The sequence below is a fragment of the Saccostrea cucullata genome, unplaced genomic scaffold (assembly GCF_032062105.1).
Source record: "Saccostrea cucullata isolate Sc308-1 unplaced genomic scaffold, CSIRO_AGI_Scuc_v1 ctg2300, whole genome shotgun sequence".
NCBI lineage: Eukaryota > Metazoa > Mollusca > Bivalvia > Ostreida > Ostreidae > Saccostrea > Saccostrea cuccullata.
Window position 1 is genome coordinate 52,068 of NW_026935894.1, and position 15,337 is coordinate 67,404.

The 15,337-nt window shown below is 32.4% G+C and overlaps 1 protein-coding gene across 1 annotated transcript; it reads left to right on the top strand.

The window, feature by feature from the left end:
- The first annotated feature begins 2,997 nt into the window (after positions 1-2,997).
- Positions 2,998-14,970, top strand: LOC134244126 (putative ankyrin repeat protein RF_0381). Its single transcript, XM_062726401.1, has 9 exons — positions 2,998-4,111; positions 6,078-6,386; positions 10,656-11,000; positions 11,233-11,655; positions 12,285-12,593; positions 12,674-12,811; positions 13,179-13,309; positions 14,254-14,346; positions 14,680-14,970. The coding sequence occupies exons 1-9, from the start codon at positions 3,055-3,057 to the stop codon at positions 14,743-14,745; spliced, it is 2,871 nt and encodes a 956-aa protein (XP_062582385.1). The 5' UTR covers positions 2,998-3,054; the 3' UTR covers positions 14,746-14,970.
- The last annotated feature ends 367 nt before the right edge of the window (positions 14,971-15,337 follow it).

Consider the following 15,337-nt stretch of genomic DNA (forward strand, 5'->3'; position numbering starts at 1 on the left):
TCTGAGGAGCTTTTATTTGAGTTGCAGCATGTAATAGATAGTGTTCGATGGACCTAATTTTAGCAAAAGTTATCTCCCGTTGGTCGCCATATTGGAGGTCGACTCGGTGAGTTTTCCTCTTTGTCTTACCAAGTTTAAGAAAATATAGCAGAAATATTTGGTGGAAAATCTTTATTAAATATTTTTTTTAAATAAAGGAGGCTTCCAAAAACTTATATACTTCAGAAAAATAATGATTCCTAATTCAAAATCGCAAATATAAAAATTTAAAATCGGTTGAACAATGAAGCAATATGAGCATTTGGACCTCCAGTTTGGCTGCCAACGGGAGGTAACTTTTGCTAAATTTAAGTCAAGTGAAAACTATCTACATGCATTTAGGAAACTTACGAACGAAAATACATCGAAGTCAGGAAACAAAACGAAACAGGAAATTAATTTTTATTTGTTCTTTAGAAAATATGACATGTGTAATGTCTTCATACGCAACAAAATAGTTTAATAAATAAACTTGACAATATTAAATCACAGAATTAAACAACCAGTCATTCATTCCACATGCCTGGAATTACTGGTAATCTATAAACTCGGAACGTTTCCTCAAGGTTTGGCTTACACATACTTGTTATTATGACGTCATTTACGTTAAATGACGTTGATTCTAACCGTTGCTGCTAAATGGACGCGAGTAGTTACTCAATATACTGAATTTAAAATAGTATGAAATATACTTTGAAATGTAATCATGTTCATTGAGCATATTCAATAAGTAATAATAGCGGTATTATAAGTAACAACTCATTTATTTGAAAAATTCATGGCGTCATCGCTGGTATGAAATTCACTTTGTTTATCCATATATTTGCATGAAATTTTCATGATATTCTACAAATAAGCCAAAAAAACTTTAATGTTACGCAATGAAAAGATGCAACAGTTCAATAATTATTTACGGTGAAAAGAAGTAAGAGAAATACATAGTCACAATTCATTTCAATAAAATCGGCCAAAAATCGGCCCCGTGGCACTCTACGCAACTGTGTGATCGGCCCAAAATCGGCCCTGTGGCACAGAAGTGGTTAAGAAAGATGTCCATGGTAATATAACAACCAAGCTCTATGATAAACGAGATGACTTTTTAATTTTACAATCGTCAACTTCGCTTACTTATGCAGCAATATACTTTCATCACCTGCATACGGAGTTGATTCTCTCAGTTGATTCAATAGGCAAGAGCAGTCAAATGCTGACTTTTTTAAATACTATACAACTATGGACTCTTTTGGTGTTGAATATGGTTTGTTATTCACCAGAAAAATATTCATATTGACCGAGGCGAAGCCGAGGTCAATATGCATATTTTCCTGGTGAATAACAAACCATATTCAACACCAAAAGAGTCCACAATTGTTTTATTATATAGTCGGGACTTGAATGAATAAGACATTGAATGCTGTATGACGGCACCCTTTTCATTTGCAATCTTCCATTGTTGAAAATTAAAAAAAATCTTAAATGTAGTGAAAAATTTTAATGCTCATTGAACTCCTTTACCTAGACTAAGTGCTACGTACATGTATGCACATATGTATAGATTTTTTTTATATAATTTTTATTAATATTTTGGTATAAATACTTTTAAAATTCCATTTTTTTTACTTAGAAAACATTGAATTGCCGTACAGGTAAATTCCGGAAATGAAAAAAAAATTATGTCGGAAATGAAAACAAAAAATGCCGGAAATGAAATAAAAAAAATGTCGGAAATGCTATGCATATTTCCGGAAAGGAAATGCAGCGCACGCCAAATGGTTCTTTTTTTTTTTTTTTACACGGGGGCATATTTTTGTAAACCGAAAACAAAAAATAGTTATTTTTTCGTCATTTTTATTAAGATAACATGTTTAAGAATAGTTTAACATAAAGAGAATCACTAAACCATGGGTATTTGAAATTAAGGTATGTAAAAAAAAAACCGCATTTAACCCTACGATATATTGCATTTTTGCATTGGCTGACAATGTCGTTGTATCGTATAGATCTTACAAAATTATGATCTCATCAACCTGGTTGATAGCAAAACATATTTTACGTGCCAGGAAAACAGGAATATTAAAATCGTGAAGAAGCCTGGAAAACATAAGATTTTCGGACTAATGTACAGCGTGCTCTTGTGTATCATAACGTTCCTGTTATCTCAGTATTACATAATCTCAAAAGATTTTTTTTCTGCAGATGTTTTGCTGCGAACATATAATAATTATGTATAAAGATGTGACCTGACACCTTTGAGATACATGGAACCGACTGCAACAACATAACATGTATTTAGGTGTATTTCAAAGAACTCAAATCGATTAAAGATGAAAAAGGTTTAAAAAGAATCACTGTCTAGTTATTATAGTATGCCAGGACATGAAAGATAGTGGGAAACATGGGATAATTTGCATAACGGGCGAAGCACTATTGTTGAAAAATAATAACAAACAAAACAACAAAGACAAAACCAAATATTTTATTATATTGTGTTACTATTGGCTTTCGTACTATTGCAATACTATTTTGTTTTAACACTTCATCCAGCTGTCAACTTATACACGTTCAGGATAAACTTTCACTAAAGGAACGATTCTTATACAGTCGTTCATTTGTTTCGGATATCATAATATTTAAATGACAACACAAAATACTTTTATATAGGATTTTTATATGAAATAGCAAATTTTATCTCAGTGAAATCAAATTCACATTAGACAGAAACAATTTCGTTTGGCTGGGCTAGTGGGGGTCATTTACTTAAATAATAATCATATCTTCATAATCGTATCTCGAATTAACTATGTAGATAAAGAATTATCAAGCTCACAAGTCTATTTAAACAATGTTTGCTCTTTGTAATCATTACTCGTACTTAGTCATCTGCCCCGTCAACTTTCGGTTTTGATTTCGGTTCAGAACTGTTCTGCGAAATAAGGCTTGTTTGAGTTACCTTTGACCACTCATACTACGTTGTTAAAAATACTTCCGGATTTGATCATTAGTTAACGGGATAACATGGATCGAAACGTCGCCTCATGCGACTCAAATGGGGACAATGAAGTGTTACAGAAAAGATTGATCAATGCAGTTAAAGATGGAAACATTGAAAAAGTTACAGAGATATGTAGATCTCTTCCAAGAAACTTTGATATGAACAGTGTTTTTGAAATACCATATTACGGAATCCGCAAAGGGACACCATTACTTCATCTTGCCTGCAGTGCTAGAAACTCGGGGGAAATTTTGATAATACTGGTTAAAAATGGCGGAAGTCTGTGGTCGAACAAACTAAATGGTTTAAATCTTTTTCATTATGCCTGCAAAAAGAGAAACCTGGAGGCTATTCAGTTTATTCTGGGCGAGTGCCAGGATGTGTTTTACCTTCATACTATATCAGAAGATGGTTATGATGCCCTCTTTTACGCAATAGAATCCTGGAAGAAGGATCCAGAAGAAGGAAAAAAAGTTATTGAACTCCTTCTTCTCCAAGGAAAGTTTAGTATCAATCGATTTCGGAAAGATGGGTCAACTGAAGTGTTGAAGGCTGTTGTGGAAGATAGATGCAAGTTAGTATCAATGCTCTGCAAGCTTGGGGCGGATGTGAATCTTGGACACCATTCGTCTAAAAAAGCAATTCACTGGGCAAGCGAACAAAGTGGTTATCACGATATGATACAAATACTTGTAGACCATGGTGCAAATAAAAACGAAGTATGGCGCCACTGTCAACGACCTATACATCTGGCTCTTAAACATGGTTTAACTAGAAATGCAGAAATTTTGCTCCGATCAGGAGTTGACATATCTGGTTCAATACGACTAAGTAACCCAAAGTACTTTTGGATTTCAACATTTTGTCTTGCTGCTAGGCGATGTCCTTCGTTAATTCCAGAGTTTCTAGCTCGCAGTGCTAACCCTAACGAAATCCACTACACGAGTGGATACTCAGTGCTTGGATTTGCCATAGAAAATGATGGCAAGAGAGAAGCGATAAAATCCCTTATACAAGCGGGCGCTGACATTGCAAAAGGATGTAATGGAAAATCTGCTCTCCAAAGTTGCAACAACTTAGGTATTTTTTTTTTCTTGTAATTCTTAGATTCAGAAATGAAGAAACAGTTCATAATTGAAATCAAAATCGAAATGTCACATGAAACATCATCCTGATATGGATCATATAGTAACACAAATATCATAAAAAAAATTATTGATGTTAAAGATATTTTACCATCTTAGCCCTAATATACTAATTTTTACATATACGTATATATAAACAATGTACATGTACATCACGAGAAGTGTTTTTTTTTAACCAAATTAAATTCTATTTTTTTTTACTTAGAATGGCAACATTAATTCATGGAAGTTTCTTTTATGAAGATTTCATTTAATTTTGTTAAAATGCTACTCCTCAGACAGTTTTGGTCCTTTACTATTTTTCCTTGCTTTCACAAAAGCGAAAGGACATTAAATGTCATTAGTATGTCTGTCCGCCAGTCTTTAAGTCTGTCAATCTGTCCGTCTATCACAGAAAAATTAACCTTATAACTCATGTGTATTATCCGTGACAAAACCTTTTTTTAATACACGAAGGTTTTTGACCCCGTGACTTTGAAGTTTGAACTTCTTTTCAAAACTTTATCTTTGGTCATAACTTTTTGTATGAGAAGAATTTTACATGTGCATTACCTTTGACAAAATATTTCTGAGTATGCTAAGATTTCTGAATCCTTGACACTTATCTTCATTTTTGACCTATTTTTCAGGAAAAATTAACTTTGGTGATAACTTTGAATAAGATAGAGCGTTCATATTTGACACAATATGCCATAAACAGTGACATCTTACCCACATAGATACCGAAAGTGGCGAACCACAATTCTTTGAATTTGCTTGTTAAGTCTTGGTTAAAGTAGACAATACTAAGAAACATAATTGTATTTATCGGTTTTTCGGTTTTTTGTTTGAAAGAAATCATCTTGTCATGGATACCAAAACAAATGGCAAAGAATGTGTTTTAAAACAGTACCAACGATGAAGAAACACCATTATACTAGTATAAGGGCTAAGATGACCCAAATTCTTTATTGATACATGTTTTATTCTATTTTTTTTATAATATGAGATTACCTACCATAATATTATAAATTGACCAAAATTTTGTGTATTGAAACGAAAAAAAAAATGTCTCACAATTAGGAATAACTTTTTCATGGAGGACATTCGTCTGCTTATTTAATTTATTGATTCAAAATAATTTATCAGTGGAGATAATTACATGTACATTGTATTATGTATTTCATAGTGATGTTTATAATTTTATAGTTAGCAAATTTATTTTGCATATGAAACCGAGATTGTAAAGTTAACAAAGAAAAAGGGAACAAGACCGAAAATACGAGTTGTATGTATAGAGAAATAAAAAAGAAACAAGATTGTTTATGAAATATTGATGCCCCCTATGACAGTTTATGGCGAGGATAAAATCTTCTGAAATGTAAGACAATCTCCAAAAGTCAAGATCAAAAGGTAAAAAAAAAGTTCGTATCCAAAGATCTTGTTACAAGGAATACACCTGTAAAGTATGAAAGTCCTAGTGATTACTGTTCAAAAGTAATGACCAAGGTTAAATGTTCAAAGTCGGTCAAACTCTAGGGTCAACATCATAGGGTCGAAATAGTTGGAATCCAAAATATGGTAAAGTTATCACAAGGAACACACCTGTAAAATATGATGGCCTAGATCTAACAGTTCAAAAATTATGGCCAAGGTCAAAGTTTTGTTTTGTTTGTTTGTTTGTTTGTTTGTTTTTTTTTTTGGGGGGGGGGGGGGGGGTAAAAGTCGGTCAAACTCCAAGGTCAAGGTTAGAGATCAAATTTGGTTGTACCCAAGGAAAGGTCTTGTAACAAGTAACACACCTTTGAAATATGAAAGCCAAAGATTCACACACCACAAACAGATACAGAGAACGTTATGTATTAAAATGGTCTTAATTGTTCATTGTCGAATTATGCATTATATTTAAATCTCTTTTTCAGATCAAATACTTGCATTTGTTGACTGTGCAATACCACTGAAGACTATTGAGAGTGAACTTGACACAAATCTCTTAAAAAGAGTTCTATTAAAAGACTATTCATCTGAGGAAACCGTGGTTGAAAATGCTAAATTTTTGTTATCCAAAGGTTCTTCCTTTGATGACCCACGAAATGGTACTATTGCATTTTTGATTCACCACTTAGAGAGAAGAAAGTACAAAGTTGCAGAATTTCTCGTCGAAAATGGCATAAACGTGAATCAAAAAAAGGAAGACGGAAACACAGCTTTACATATTATCTGCGAAATGGGTAAGTTTAATTAGAATGAAATGGGCATTCTTCTTTAGATATGTATGAAGCAATGACAAATGGAGAAGATAGCGAACAGTGATCAATTTCATTAAAACTTCAAATAATTCAAATCTGTGACTGAGGTTCAACACTTACCGAAGAAAATTTAAAAGTGTAGATTAGGTGTCTTAAGCATCCCCTTTCGACCAGCCACACCTGCCATGAGCCCGCTGCATTTCATTTCCGGAAATCTACATAGCATTTCCAACATTTTTTTAGAATTTCTTTTCCGATATTTTTAATTTCATTTCCGACATAATTTTTTTTTCATTTCTGGAATTTAACTGTGCGGCAATTTAATGTTTTCTAAGTAAGTAAAAATGGAATTTTTTAAGTATTTTTTACAAAATATTGATAAAAAATAATCCGTCTAGTATACATATAAATTATGTATACATGTAACACTAAGTCTTGGTAAAAGAGTTCAATGAGCATAGAGCTTTTACACCACATTATGTGGACTATAAATTTAAATGTCAGGGTATTGACAGTCACTTTATTGATAGATTTACAGAACTCAGAAATTGGATTTCAATGATTTATTTGTGATTTATTCCTTTAATTTTTTTTATAGTTGAAGTCTTCAAATCTGCTACTAAAGGTACTTTTTGAAAAATGTCGGAAATGAAAACAAAAGAATTTTGAGAACTGAAAACAAAAAAATATCGGAAATGAAAACAAAAAAAAAATGTCGGAAATGAAAAGTTATTAATTACGCCCACGAAAAATTCCAGAAATGAAATCCAGCCCATGAGCCATATTGATTAAGAGCACGATTGATCAAACAAGTCTTTAAATCATCAACAGCTGGGTGGTGTTTTTGATAAAGAATTTAATTGTTCGTAGTCTCAATATTTTTTTAATATAATTTTTTACATAAGAAAGTAGCAAATTATTTGTTTCAGTCTTGTTCTGACATTTACATAACATATCTTATATGCTAAGAAGGACTAAAGGTATTTAGAAATTGTATTTTGGAATTCCGTTCAGAATAAAACAATAAAATGACATGTTTCCACTGTACGAGTACATCAAAATAACACAGAACTTACATAGTATGTAAACATTTTCACAATCAAAATGTGAATGTCTAATATCTTCAACTCTTCAACTTCATTACATGTTCTGCATTTGCATTTAAAAAGAAACTGTTGCAACACAATTTATTAATTTACAGTTTGAATTAAATTCACATATTTTTTTGTCATAGATGTCTTATTTTTTGTCCATGTATATTATCTCGTGAAAACGACATAAATTCTCGTGAAAACAACTCATTATCTCGTGAAGACAAAAAATAATATTATGTCGTTTTAACGAGAAAATATGACGTTTTCACGAGATATTAAATCGTTTTCACAAGATAATAAGTGGCTTTTCACGATATAAATATTTAGCTCAACATTTAATTTAACTAAAATTTTGTTAGTTTTATTTCCAATAACATGTACATATGTAAATTGTCCTTGAAGAAAACGACAACCATCCTACCCTCAACTCGTGGCTTTCACTGTTCCAAGATTCAAAGAGTTATTCAATATTTTGAATGGTTTTTTATTATGGCTAATGTGATAACTGAACATCGAACAGCGTCATTGGTTACCTGTATATGTATGTCTCCTACGTTGGAGTATTTATCTTTAAGACTATGTAGTAATTTACATTGTGTTTGCTCAAATTAACTTTTGGGCAGGTGTAAAGACGAATAATGACCCCCATCGAATAATGACCGGGGGTCATTTTTCAACGACAAAAAAATGACCCCCTACCCGTAGAAAAAAAATCATTTTTTGTAGAAAAAGTGTCCTAGGGGTCATTATTTTATATGTTAGTCCTATAAAAAATCGACTCCCATTGAAAATCACCCCCTTTAAAGTGAAAAGAGATTCTTTAATTGTCAAGTAAATAAAATTTCTTTTTAATATTCCTCCTTATAGTGTTTGCTTAAAGAATGATATTCCACTTGTTTTTAGAAATCAAACCATGCAACAATCAGGTTCCAATACTCTTTAATAGAAAAATCAATTTTTTTTTCATTTCAACTTTTAGCTTGTATAAGTTTGGCAAAACCTATTTGACAATGAAAGAGGAGGAAATTTTTAACACCCCCCCCCCAAAAAAAAAAAAAAAAATTACGTTAAATCAAAACACACACCAAAAAAATAAATGAAAAGCAAAAATATAAATAAAACTTTATACCTTTCAATAATACTGAAAGAGGCTCTAGATAAAATATTGAAAGGAAGTTAAGCCTTCACACAAGTTCTATCATATCATAATTTACTTCGCCATGATTAAAGCATACTTTAAATGTTGGTGGGGGTATACTTGAAAGTATTGTGGCAAAGTAAAAGTTGAAAATTAGTAGAATAGTAGATTATTTTAAGCTTTTCTTTAGTCCCTTCTTATGGAAAAATAAAGGTAAGGTAGTTTTTTTGTTGCTTTTGTTGATAATCGACTTTCACCTATATAAGTAAGAGAGTGGGGTGGGTATAACACCTAAAATATGCTCTGTAAAGCTATGGGCTAGTGTAAAATACACATTTTAATGCAAAAAATATACATGTAGACTTAATCTTTTGATTTAGCACACAGTATTCATTACATTTCTTAATTCTTGTTTTACTCCACGATTTTACCCAGTCCTGAGTATATTTTTCAGAGAATTTAATGTGAAAATCAGAACAAACATTTTCATTTTTGTAACGTCTTCTTTATACTGTGTCATAATATGAAAAGTTAATAGAAGACCATATCATTTTATGTCCCTGTAATCGAAGATTCGGGGGTATATAGTTTAATCGTGTCCGTCGGTATGTCTGTCTGTCTTTCTGGAGGTCTGTTTCTCCGCAAAAACTTTAAACTTTACCATAACCTTTCATTTATTGTAGCTATGTCTTTCATATTCAATATGTGTACATTCCTTGTGACAAGACCTTACTTTGGGTACCAACAAATTTGACCTTTTGACCTTTACCTTGGAGTTTGTCCCATTTTACACAAAAATGCCAAATTTTTAATTTACTTTGGCTATAACTTTTAAACGGTAGATACTAGTACTCTCATACTTCACAAATGTAACCCTTGTTACATTAAACCTTTCTTAAGAAACCATCAAAAGAAACCATCAACTTTGACCCTTTGACCTTTGAGTTTGACCTACCGTTCAAACACTTATCCTTAGCCATTAATTTTGAACAAGTCCTATTTTGCAATTGTATTTCTTGTGAGAAGACCCTGCTTTGGGTACCATTATATTTAAATTGCCTTTAAGAAAAGTTTAATCTTCGCTATGTTGCCATACAGGGGCATAGCTGTTTTACAAATACACGTTTTTATATACCGGTATAAGAGGAGTTGCGGATAACAGATGGATACCCCAAAGCGTAACAGACGGACGGACATCCCAATCACTATATACCATCCCGCTTTTCAAGCGGAGGATATAATAATATATAATACTGCTGATTTTTTCTATCAGTACGATGATTTCCACCATCGAAAAACAATGTTTACCTAACCCTTTAGGTTCGATAAATCTTTACTCCTTCAGATTCTGAATCATCGCATTGACCTTAAAATATAACTATAATCGTATGTAATGAGATCAACATATCATCAATTTATTCCAAATAAGCTCAGGTGAGCTTTTTGACCAATATGCTTCTTTATCTATTTTTTTTTTTGCCCCCTAAAAATTTCAGCTTTAATCAACAGGGAGTCATTTTTCTACGGGGGTCATTTTTCTTCACGTGGGTTCTGCAAATTTTTAGGGTGGTGACACTTTTTCTACGGGCAAAAGGGTCATTTTTCTACGTCGAATAATGACCGGGGGTCACTTTTCGCTGTCGAAAATGACCCCCGGTCATTATTCGATGGGGGTCATTATTCGTCTTTACACCGGCTTGTTTATGCAAAATTCATTAACAGTTATTGCTGCAATATTCAAAGAGGATATATCTTTTACTAGTAAATCCAGAATGACATTGTCTGCATGCTAAATATTTTGGGATCTCTTTTCATGCTTGATAATATTTCATTGTTATTTTTAATTTTAAGGGCCAATATTTTTGCTACAAATAATTACGATAGAGCTGAAATAAGTCATCCTTGTCTTATACCTCTATTCATGTTACATGTTTTAGAATTCGAACCATTGTTTTTAAGGCTTTGGGTTTTTATTTTCTTTTAAAAAATAACGATTCAGGAATAATTATATTTCTACAGAATCATCTTTCCAAGAAGGACCTTTAACACTAGTTCAAAAACTACTAGCAGCAGGGTGTTCTGTCGAAGAAGTAAACAACGCAGGGGAAACACCATTGCTCGTGGCAATTAGAACATATTATCGCTATCCTTATGGACAAACGTGGAAAACTGACCTAATTAAATACCTCCTCGACAATGGAGCTGACATCAATGTTCAGTTTCCTGATAAAAAAAAATCAACGTTGCTCTATGCTATCGAGTCCCATGACATAGAAATGACAAAGTTAATGTTAAACGCTGGGTACGACATCAACACAAAGGAGGCTGACGGAGAATTGCCTATCTTTCATTGTTTCCCTTTAGGTATACATGTATTATTTCTTTTTCGTTTCAAATTATTAAACTCTTATATTATATTACACGTACTTATTTTGAAATCAATTTTTACAATAATATATGCACATAATAAACTATAACTGAAATTAATTTATTTAATAATTTATCAGGTTTTCATTCTTAAATTACTATTTAAGGATCTTTCTAGAAAAAAGAATATTCAAACAATGTCCAAAACAAATTTAATTTCCCTTTGCAGACAGGCCCAAGAAAAGGGAGCTTTTAACTGTGATTGTGGAGACAGGAAATGTTTCGAATAGCGTCGATAGTAAAGGAACCAGTCTCCTGGAACGCGTTTTTCAGGCTTTAGTCACTGTTCCTCCTGATGTGAGCAATACCTTTTACAAAAGTGGCGAAACAAAAAAGAAAAAAGTTAAAATAGATGCTGAAATAATTCCAGTTTTTAGTCTATTGTTGAAGAAGAATGCTGATCCAAACACAGCAAAAGAAGGTCAAGACTCATTGCTCATGAAGGCTATAAGATTTGAATCAGAAGAAATTGTCACCCTGCTTATTAAAGCTGGAGCTAGCATAACGCACATAGGAGAAAATAAAAACACACCACTGAATGTGTGTTGCAGGTTGTCAAAGAAAAAAACCATGAAAGGATCCCAGGAGAAAAGTAAGTGACTCAAAGTTTTTGTCACAAACAACCGATGCCAGTTTTCAAGAACAAAGAGGATGCATAGTATACATACAAATGTTGCAATGACATAATGATCACAACATGTTCAGCAAAATTGACGGACAACGTCTTTTCAAAGCTATCTTATTTAACATTGCTGTTTTAAGTATGTTTAAAGATCCTCTTTAAGTCATCCTAAAGCATCATTAAACTAGGTCCTCAAGATGACGTCTACATATCTGCAATATTTCAGGCCTAATGGAGCAGTCTGTAGGCGAGTCAAAGAGGATGCATACATATCAATGTTGCAATGACATTGGGATCACAACATGTTCAGAAAAAACCTGATCACGAAGCAGCACTTCAACCGACTGAGCTACCGTGAACAGTCAAATAGCAAAAGAATAATCTTTTTTTTCTTAGGAACTCAATGCACGGCATACAGCGTCATTGATTCCTAATGCTAATAGCGGCTGAATGTAACCCAAAAAAAGTAAAAAGTAAACGCCCAGAAATCTAAATGCCAGCACAGTAACTGAAAAATAAAAAAAAGGTTGGGCAAAAACAAAAAGTGTTTTCATAGTTTTTTTTGTAAATTATTTAAAATAAATCGGTTTTTTTTTCAGTTTATAGGTTGAAAGAGGAAGGTCTGAGGATAATAAACATTTTATTTGACAACAATTTACCCTTGGATGCTCCAAACGCGAAAGGAAAATACCCATTAGAAGTTTTAATGCTTTTTGACAACACTGAGGCTGAAATTCAAACAATGTTGTCTAAGGGTGCAGATCCAAACAAATATGACGTCAATGAAGAATGCCCACTGGTCAACTCAGTTTATGGAAATCCTTCAGTAACGTTGGCCTTAATAAAAGCCGGAGCCGATGCACAGACGACAGCAACAGATGGGAGAAGTGTATACGATTTGTTTTCTGGTTTGTTCTGTAGAAACATTGTTGTAAATAGTAATACATTTGTAATATATTTATCCTCCTGTTTGATTTAATATAATTAGATTTGATAAATGTAAGTTTGTTACAAATGCTTAATTTTATTAACCGCACGAAAAAGCAGAGTTTAGAATGTTATGTTATACTGGTGTGTTGTTACTTTGCAGAAAGAGCCTTTTATGATGACAATTTGTCTTGTCTTGGTGAGTATAATGATTTATCCTTTTGTAATGAACTTCCATCTTTAGATTTTCATCATAGTTTTAATCAATCAATGTTTTGGTTAATATGTCTCCTCTGAAGTAAATACTGAGTACATGTAGCTATGTGATGAGCAGAATTTTTAAAAAATATTTGAAGTTGTTTATTAAAGTCTGTCTAAATTGTACGGATATTATTTCTGTTGTATCATGAATCAAATAGGTTTTTTTTATATTACAATTGATTCAAAGCTAAATATTCTAAGCAAAATTGCATTTTGATCGTAACAACCGAGCGGTTTTCGTGCAAGATTTCCTTAATTATTTTGTGTGGCATGTTCTAATGCGCTTTTAAAAATGTTTCTTTAAGATGAAAGATTTGCAGCGGAAATTCAAATGAGAGCTCTCGTGAGAAACCAAACACCCCTTGTTAAAATAGAAGACATCTGCAATACCCTCACCATAGGAAAGAAAATAAAACCGTTTTTAGGACAACTTCAAGTAAGATGCTTTATTATAAAGGCATTTATACATGTCCAATCTTATAAAAATGGAACTATTTGTGTGTATGCATTTGAGAAGAAAGCTTTACTCTTTATTCAATGTGATGTAATGCCGGTGTTGTACACACTTCTCACAAAAGGGAGCCACCTCTAGAAGTCTTGCTTCAAAGTGAGTCTTACCCCTAGGGAAAATCATACGAAATAGCCATAACACCCCCCCCCTGCAAAAATATCAAAAGAATGTCCGTCTACCTAAGGTAGATGCCTCATTTTAGAGCCTTAATTCTAAAAACTTTCCCCAAGTGATATTTTACCGTAGGAGAAAGCCCATTATAAGACCTTTCCCCCCTTAAAGTTTAGCTATAGGTGAACCATGTAGCAAACAATGAAAACTCTGAATTGGTAAACCTAATGGAAAAGAAAAGAAAGATACTTTTTAATACTTGAAATAAAAATATTTAAATAACAGTAGTGCTCAGACTGTTTTACTGACTTTTCTTGTACAAAATTATGATATGAAGTTTATTAAGATAACGAACATATTCAATTTCAAAAGTCCATTAAACAATTCAAATTTAGGAGCAAAGCAAAACAGGCTTCTTTTACAAAATTAATTATTGTAAGATGACAGATGTTTTCAGATAATGTTCAGAAACGAAAAAGTTTCGAATAAACAAGGAATGTTCACTAGAGAGCCGAACTTCCTTACTCTTTGGCCAGACGTCCGGGGAAAGTCTGACTATGCAGGAAGCCTCATTCAAAAGACAGTCGAAACTTCATCCTTAAAGCGATATGTGTGTGTTTAAGCGAATTTGAGGTGTATGTGAAGGAGGGTGAAGATAAGGAAGGGTATGTGTGAGGGTGTGTGTGTGTGTGTGTGAGGGAGGGTGTTTTTGTGTAATGATATTTTCCTCATATACACATGTATTCAAAATATTCTAGAAAACGCCAGCGATTAAAGTATCTGGAAAATCAATGCTTGTCAAATTTGGAGATAGTTTTTCCTGCTGGAAAACAGTGCGATGGCTTGAACAAGTAATACATGTTTTTTTTTCTCCATTACAATAATTATTTTGTTTTAAATTGATTGACTGATTTTCTGATAAACAAACTCCAATAAGCGAGTGATCTACCTCAGGTCCTTTCAAAGATTTTGAATATTTGTAAATAAAGTCGTTGTTAACTGTCTAGAAAAAATAAATGACCGATCACTTCTCTAAAATTTTATTTAGTAGCTAAATAAAAAGCATCAAAGACATATACATGTATATACTTTTCCTTAATTGGTTGTACATATAATAATCATACTCTATATTCATTGAGGCAAGAATTTTTTGCCAAAAATGTATTATATCTTATCCTTTTCAGTTAGTAAAGAAAGGTGAAGTACGGAATTTGAAAGCCAAAGACGATCAAATTTGTATGTACATCTAAGATGCATTTCTTTAAATTTAAGAATGTACAAAATCCATTTTTAGCTTGTTTTAATCACTCAGGTGACCTATAGCTATCCGCTTTTGCCCTTGTTGTACGACGTGCGTCCTGTTGACATTTGAAAATTTTGGGTTTTTCTCTGCAACTGCTGAACCAAATTCAACTAATTATGGCATGGAACATTAATGAAAGAAGGGAAATAACAACAAATTTTAATTAAATGGTCCCTCCGTAACTATACTTTTTATTATGTTTAATACAAAAAAATAGAGCTTTGACATTGTAAATGGTCAGGTAGATGTTTAAATAAATATATAAATTAAAATGTGGAAATATGATTGATAACAGTATACCAAAATTCTTTAAGACTAAAATAAATCAGTGCGAAGATAAATAATATGTGTCAATTAATTATGCTCTAGAACAATTTGAGTTTGGGTATTTTCAGTCGCTTGGATTCATCTGCTTCCTTTTTAATAATAAATCGCGTTTAAATGTTTTAACTCGAACATTAGCCAATTGTATGTAGTTTAATTAGTATTAACATAATATGTCCAAAAAAATTCATTATAACTTCATAATAAATTAATTT